This window comes from Drosophila simulans, chromosome 3R (genome assembly GCF_016746395.2).
Source record: "Drosophila simulans strain w501 chromosome 3R, Prin_Dsim_3.1, whole genome shotgun sequence".
In the NCBI taxonomy this organism is placed as follows: Eukaryota; Metazoa; Arthropoda; class Insecta; order Diptera; family Drosophilidae; genus Drosophila; species Drosophila simulans.
The window spans coordinates 19,759,137-19,766,839 of record NC_052523.2 but is presented as its reverse complement, the minus strand read 5'-3'; the positions used below and the strand labels follow the sequence as shown (position 1 = coordinate 19,766,839).

At 44.0% G+C, this 7,703-nt stretch overlaps 3 protein-coding genes across 4 annotated transcripts; all 3 read left to right on the top strand.

Moving 5' to 3' along the window:
• The first annotated feature begins 1,667 nt into the window (after positions 1-1,667).
• LOC6729243 (UDP-glycosyltransferase UGT4) lies at positions 1,668-3,649 on the top strand. Its single transcript, XM_016174865.3, has 2 exons — positions 1,668-2,107; positions 2,170-3,649. Exons 1-2 carry the CDS (start codon positions 1,852-1,854, stop codon positions 3,534-3,536), a joined length of 1,623 nt encoding a protein of 540 aa, XP_016035898.1. The 5' UTR covers positions 1,668-1,851; the 3' UTR covers positions 3,537-3,649.
• Positions 3,650-3,747: 98 nt separating this feature from the next.
• On the top strand, positions 3,748-5,552 carry LOC6729242 (UDP-glucosyltransferase 2). 2 transcript variants are annotated; one of them, XM_016174866.3, is made up of 2 exons: positions 3,748-4,188; positions 4,253-5,552. In XM_016174866.3, exons 1-2 carry the CDS (start codon positions 3,837-3,839, stop codon positions 5,545-5,547), a joined length of 1,647 nt encoding a protein of 548 aa, XP_016035895.1. In that variant the 5' UTR covers positions 3,748-3,836; the 3' UTR covers positions 5,548-5,552. The 2 variants fall into 2 exon arrangements, with proteins under 2 accessions (XP_016035895.1, XP_002104563.2); XM_002104527.4 differs by having other exon boundaries at positions 4,238-5,552.
• Positions 5,553-5,827: 275 nt separating this feature from the next.
• On the top strand, positions 5,828-7,703 carry LOC6729241 (UDP-glycosyltransferase UGT5). The gene is made up of 2 exons (XM_002104526.4): positions 5,828-6,105; positions 6,165-7,703. Exons 1-2 carry the CDS (start codon positions 5,844-5,846, stop codon positions 7,511-7,513), a joined length of 1,611 nt encoding a protein of 536 aa, XP_002104562.2. The 5' UTR covers positions 5,828-5,843; the 3' UTR covers positions 7,514-7,703.

Here is a 7,703-nt window from a genome sequence, read left to right as displayed (position 1 = left end):
TTGTGGGGGCAAAAACGCTAACTGGAGTCCATCTAAATTACTTCGGAACGATGATTGGATGTCGATTAAAGAGATGGCAAATTGAGCACTACAATTTAATTACCAAAATTGACGGCTGCAATTTTGGGCAAACTGGAGTGAATTGCCCGACCGTTACAGCAGAAGTACCCAGCATATCCGACAAATAGAGAACGGAAATGGTAATCCGTTGTTGAGGGTTCGAATCTGTCGTATCGAGCATGAAGTATTGGCCAATTCTAATTAATTAGACTCTGGAAACCTGCAGAAAAGGATCGTTTAAACTGAACTGATACTGAACCACTTTGGCATACATCCATCGCTCAGTGATGGACTATCATCTCGATGCCTCCAGCCTGATATGCCTATTCAAAATGGTTGCAGCCATCAACTCAGCAATGCAAACGGTAGCATTTTACGAGAATTGTTTATTTGGAATGCAACGATGCATTGTTGCCACTCTGATCCCAGTTTCCAATGTACGGGGCCAGCCGTCAAAGGGACAACCACTCCAAAAAAGGAGACCCGAAAAGAGGAGCCATAACCATTTTTTATGCAACGCTTTTTGCGGTCGCCGTTAACGCTGATTTATGAGTGTTAAGTTAATTTGGGCTGCCAGCCCCCGAACCCCATTTCCCCAACTCCGCCGAATCCTTGATTGGACTGCATCCCCCAGTCGCAGTGCATTCAGGTCCCACTTCATCATTCTAGACTCCTGTTCATGCAACTCATGCATGTTTGAACGGCACCACCGCCCACATAAACTCACCCACGCCCCACATCACCACTCACAGCCGCCCAATCGGTGCCTTCCGAACGGGTGCAGGATGCAAATAGAGGCGCCGTTGAAATGCACTTTGAGTTATAGTCAAAATATAAAACGCACAGTTGCATTTACGAGGTCATAGCCTGCGTTCTGCGAAATGGGGAGCGATGGCATTTTACACCTTCACCTGCGGGGGCCGTAAAAGGTTAAATGCTGCATTTTCCCACATTCTTGCGGGGTCATGTGAATGCCAGGCTGGCCAGTGCCTTCATGAAATATTATCATTTATTTAAAATATTTTATTCCACTTGCGTTGATTTACTCTGCCCACACAAGACTATGAAGTTACCATTTGCAGGCTGTAAGTATGCAACAAAAACTGTTGACTTGCTCGCGCACATTGCGATGTTCCTAGACAATATCGTATACTTTTGAGCTGCCCATAGGCCAGACAACTATTCATAGTATTCAAACAATCCATACTAGCAAGAAGGAGGTAATAGGTATTAGTTTAATTGCAACGTAAATATTTCCTCAAAATTTGTCACCAATAATACGGGGCTTGGAAAGGATTTCACCTGATTCATTTATAGGAAAGCACCCCATCTTGCCTATAATTATGTCTAAGATCCATAAAAAAAATGAAATACACGGTACAAACCAAAATTTGGATGTACCGCCCTCTGGTTAAAATTTAGAAAACAAAATACTCCCCCTATTAGCAAATGGAAAAAAAAACCCTCTAGATGGCCAATTCAGCGCATGCGGACTGGGGTGCTTTTAGAAGGAGATGACTACATTCCCGATTGAAAGAGAACACACTATAATCAAAAAGGGTGGCTTTGAATAAAATTTCCCTGATGGCGCCAAATCTAGTACATTTCGCGCAGCCAACAAAAATCAACGTGAGCCATCAGTTCCCAAATTCATGAACATATGGGTTATCAACCAATTTTATAGCTCGTACTCCGACGAACTGGAACTTTTGCGGTTGATCGGTAAAGTATAGATAAGATTGCGTTCACTTTAGGACAGAGATCCGACATGAGCGGACTAACAGCGTAAAAATGCGGCTCGGCTGTGCTTGGCTGGCCTTCGGCCTGCTTTTGCACCTGAATCTTTACCTGGAATTGGGTCAAGCGGCCAACATCCTGGGCGTGTTCCCGTACCGCATTCCCTCCCCCTTTCAGATGGTACGACCTTTGATAAGGGCGCTAGTTGAGCGCGGACACAAGGTAACGATGGTCACACCCGCTGATTATCCGGCCGAAATAGACGGAGTACGTCACATACGAGTGCCAATGCTGAACCAGCTTATGCAGAGTGAGTAATACGACGTTCAGTGCCATAGGTTCTTTAAATTGAATATAATGGTTTTCCTGCAGCTCTTATGGATAACGACCACTTCGTTGACGCTTTGGGTGATAAATGGAGGGAAGGTGTTCTCGCATCCACGATTTTCTACAACGTTTCCCATGCTATCCTGAGCGATAATGGTGTTCAGATGTTGATGCGTGATAAAAGTAGCAGGTTTGACATGATCATGGTAGAAGCTAGCCACCTGGATGCACTTTACGGGCTAGCTGAGTTCTATAACGCCACCCTTCTGGGAATTTCATGTATGCACATGACTTGGCATATCGACTACTTGGCGGGAAATCTGGCTCCGAGTGTATATGAACCCGTATCCCCTATCGGTTTTGCTCTTGATAGCTCTCTCTTAAGTAGGTGGTCCAATTGGATTTATATCACCGAGGAGAAGCTCCTGGAAAGTCTTGTTTACCGTCCCGCTCAGGTGCGATTGTTTAAAAAGTTCTTCGGATATCCGGCGGAGAAGCTAGATGAGCTGCGGGCCAGATTCTCGGTCATCCTTGTTAATAGCCACTTCAGCATGGGAAGGGTGCGAGCCAATGTGCCGAACATCATTGAGGTAGCAGGAGTGCATCTGAGCGAGCCCCCAGAGCCATGTGGTGAGGAACTACAGAAATATTTGGACGAGGCGGAGCACGGTGCCATCTACTTCTCAATGGGCCAGGATATTCTGATGAAATATCTGCCGGAAAATATGCAGAAACAGCTGCTGCTGGTCTTCTTCCAGATAAAACAGAGGGTGATTTGGAAGAGCGAGCTGTCTATGCTACCCAACAAATCGGAAAACGTATACGTGATGGATAAAGTGCCCCAGCGAATGGTATTGGCCCATCCCAATCTCCGGCTTTTTATCACCCACGGCGGCTTGCAGAGCGTGATGGAGGCGATTGACAACGGAGTTCCCATGCTGGGACTTCCACTGTTCTTCGACCAGTTCAATAATATACATCGAGTGCAGTTAGCCGGAATGGCTAAGGTATTGGACCCCAACGACTTGAACGCAGACACACTCATCGAAACTATTAACGAGCTTCTTGAAAATCCTAGCTATGCTGAGAGAGCTAAAGCAATGGCATTGTCTTTCAGGGATCGGCCAATGAGTCCTCTGGACACTGCACTCTGGTGGACGGAGTACGCTCTACGGAATCGGGATACTTCCCATATGCGTCTCAATGTGGAGGAGATTCCTCTAATGCGATACTACAGACTCGACAGCATACTAACCTTTGGAGTTCGCCTTGGTTGCGTCTGTGCATCGCTGATCTTTCTGGGCTGGAGATTGTACCAGAAGAATCGCAATAGGCACAGAAGAGTTCAGGAAAGGGAAAGAGTGCTTGCGCAGATACAATTGCGCATGAGCGATAATGAAGTAGTATCCTAGATTTCTTCGATTTTGATTGTAAGTCCAGGTACGCGCTTTCTTGATCTTGATTATCTTAAAGGAATGTTAATTTTAAAATTAAAAAAACAATTATTACATATCGATCGCTCAGGTTAAATTTAATAAGGAGTATGTCAAAATATGTTTTAATAGGTGCAATAACATTTTACCAATGGTGTAGTTCAGAAAAGTTATTTTCCATACTCTCTAACGTTACTCCGAACCAATGAGCTTTCATTTAATTCTAAAGTGTTCCAATTCAAAATTATCAAACCATTTGATTGTTATTGGTTGTAAATAATGAGGAGCTTTTATGGGTATCGCGGAATACCGATAAGATTTGTTCAGTTGTGGTCAGAGCTCCAACATGAACGAACTGAATCCGTGAAAATGTGCCTCGGATATTGCTGGCTGACTGTCTTCCTTTGCCTGCTTCTGCAACAGGATCTTCACCAGGATCAGGCCGAGGCTGCTAACATACTGGGTATATTTCCCTACCGCCACATTTCACCATTTTTTGTGATGCAGCCTTTGGTGCGGACTTTGGCAGAGAGAGGGCACAATGTGACTCTTATCACACCGAGCGGATTGCCAAACGATATCGAGGGGGTTCGACATATACGTGTTGCCCAGCTAAACGAACGTATAAAAGGTTAGTCACCTTATTAAAGTCTCTGTTTATTGATTTCTCTATTTTTTAGAAATGCTTGAGTCAGACCAAGTGCTGGACTTTCTGATTAACAAATGGACGGAGAGCGCACTTACGGCAAAGGCGCTCTATAATGCCTCCAACGATATTCTAAGTGATCCTGGCGTTCAAAGGATGCTGCATGACAAAAGCGAAAGATTCGACTTGATCATCATGGAACCATCTAGTCTAGACGCTCTTTATGGCCTGGTTGAGTTCTACAACGCCACGCTGATAGGATTGTCCAGTATACGGATTAACTGGCAAACGGACGAATTGGCAGGAAATCCAGCTCCATCTATATACGAACCCATTTCTCCGGTCGGCTTTTCCCTGGAAACATCTCTGTTCAGTCGCGTATATAACTGGATTCATATAATGGAAGAAAAATTGGTGGACTATTTGATCTTACGACCTGCTCAACTACACTTATTTCAGAAATTTTTTGGCTATTCCGCTCAGAAAATGAATGAGTTAAGAAACAGATTCTCGTTGATGCTAATCAATAGTCACTACAGCATGGGAAAAGTTCGAGCCAATGCACCAAACATAATAGAGGTGGGAGGTCTTCATCTCAGCGAGCCCCCTGAACCAAGTGATGAGGAGCTGCAGAAATTTCTGGACAAGGCCAATCACGGAGTAATTTACTTCTCGATGGGCAACGACGTTCTGATTAAATTTCTTCCTGCAAACATTCAGGAGCTACTGTTGCAGACTTTTGCTAAGCTAAAGGAAAGTATTATTTGGAAGAGCGAACTATTATGTATGCCCAACAAATCGGACAATGTATATGTTATCGAACAAGCCCCTCAGCGACATATTTTGAACCATCCAAATGTCCGACTTTTCATCACAAACGGGGGATTACTGAGTGTGATTGAGGCCGTAGACAGTGGAGTTCCAATGCTCGGACTTCCGATGTTTTTCGACCAATTTGCTAATATGCGTTGGGTGCAATTATCTGGAATGGCTGAAGTTATGGATATCAATATTCTGAACAAAGATACTCTAACTGAAACTATAAAGCATATGCTTGCAAGCGACAGCTATTATCTTAAAGCGAAGGAAATGTCGCAATTTTTCAAGGATCGCCCCATGAGTCCATTGGATACGGCTGTTTGGTGGACGGAGTACGCCTTACGAAACCGGAATATTACACGGATGCGCCTTAACTTGGAGGAGATTCCACTGATTGAATACTATAGAATTGACAGTATTTTAGCATTTAGTCTACGATTTGGATTAGTCGCTGCATCGCTGATCTTTTTGGTCTACACCCTGTTTCTGAAATATCGTATCAGACTTAGACGATTGCATCCATGAGAATATCCTATATCCGGAGACTCGAAAATGTTCTTAGTCACCAATACCACAATCCTCCTCAGCATTCCTTATGCTCATTTTAATGACATTGCAATATTAAATTTCCGATCGTTTTACTCTATGTCTAGGGCGTTATCTATCAGACAGGCAACTAATAACCGATAATAATTCACAAATACTTACACCACCTGGATTCAAAACTTTTATGTTATCAGTAGAGCTTTCTGCCGACACCTTAGATTAGATCGTGTTCATTTGCGGACAGAGCTCCGACATGAGCGGACTGAATTGTGAGAATGCGCCTCGAGTTTTCTTGGCTGGCTTTCGTGCTCTGCCTGTTCCTGCAACAGGATCTTTACCAGGACTCTGTGCAGGCTGCCAACATCCTAGGCATATTTTCTTACCACCTCAGCTCTCATAATCTAGTTGTGCTTCCATTGGCAAGGGCTCTAGTTAAACGGGGACACAATGTCACGTTGATCACACCAGTTGGAATGCCCCCCGATATCGAGGGAGTTCGACATATACGCGTTCCCAAGCTAAATCAACGCGTCCAGGGTGAGTCATTTTGTAATTTTGAGTATATTAAGTATTATTCTATTTATGTTTCAACGCAGAAATGATCGAGTGTGACCAACTGTTGGACTTCTTTGGCAGCAAATGGATAGCAAGCCTGATGGCAGTGTCAATGCTCTACAATATGTCATCGGATATACTAAGCGACAAAGGTGTTCAAAAGATGTTACAAGACAGAAATGAACATTTTGACCTAGTTATGCTAGAACCGTCTGCCCTAGAAGCGCTTTATGGCGTCGTGGAGCACTATAATGCAACACTGATGGGTTTTTCAGGTGGTAATGTCAACTGGAGTACCGAAGAAGTCGCTGGAAACTTTGCACCAAGCATCAACGATCCAATTTCATCGCTGGGCTATTCCCGAGGAAATTCGCTCCTCAGCAAAATTTACAACTGGGTCCATATCACAGAGGAAAAGCTGCTGACACACCTGATCGTCCGACCATCTCAACTGCGCATCTTTAAGAAGTTTTTTGACTTTTCGGAGCAGATATTTTACAACATGCGGGACAAGTACTCAGTGATTTTGGTCAACAATCACTTCAGTATGGGCAGGGTACGATCTAACGTACCGAACATCATAGAAGTCGGAGGACTGCATCTCACCGAGCCAGCTGAGCCGTGTGATTCGAAACTACAGAGATTTATGGACGACGCGGAGCACGGTGTTATATACTTCTCAATGGGACAAGAGATAATGGTGCAGTTTTTGCCTGAGGACATGCAGCAAAACCTTATGAAATCTTTAGTCCAATTCAATCAGAGGGTCGTTTGGAAAACCGAACTTTATAATATGTCAAACAAATCGGACAACGTATATGTGATTGAACAACCTCCTCAGCGAGCGGTTCTGGCCCATCCCAATACTCGCCTCTTCATCACAAACGGAGGTCTGCTAAGTGTAATGGAGGCTGTTAACAGTGGAGTGCCGATCTTGGGATTGCCACTGTTCTTCGACCAGTTTATTAATCTGCGGAATGTTAATCTGCGTGGCATGGCCGAGGTCTTGGACGCCAATGAGATGAGCTTAGAAATTCTGACCTCAACTATTCGAGAGTTGCTGGAGAACCCAAAATATGCTCTGAATGCCAAGAAAATGTCACAATCCTTCAGGGACCGACCCATGAGTCCTTTGGACACAGCAGTTTGGTGGACGGAATACGCCCTGCGGAATGGTGACGCCTCGCATATGCGCCTTAAGATGGAGGATATTCCTCTTTACTACGAATGGGATTGGGTTCTCCTTTTAGGTCTCCGCTTTGGTATTGTATTTGGATCTGTGATTTACGTGGTCTACAAGTTATTTCAAAAAACAAGTGAAGGGCGAAGGCCACTGCAAGAGCCTCTAAGACATCTTAGCCTGCTTGATCGAAGATCGCAAACACAATAACTTTACAAGTATTGTTTTCTTTTACTGCTGCAAAAAGTCGATTAACCACCTACCTGTTAATATATAAGTTGATCTCAAAAGTGTATTGTAAAGATGTAATGAACAAAGTTACTGTAACCGGCGACTCGAAAGGGTTTAGATATGAAAATGTTTTATGTTATGAATAGATAACACCACATTGTCCATTGTG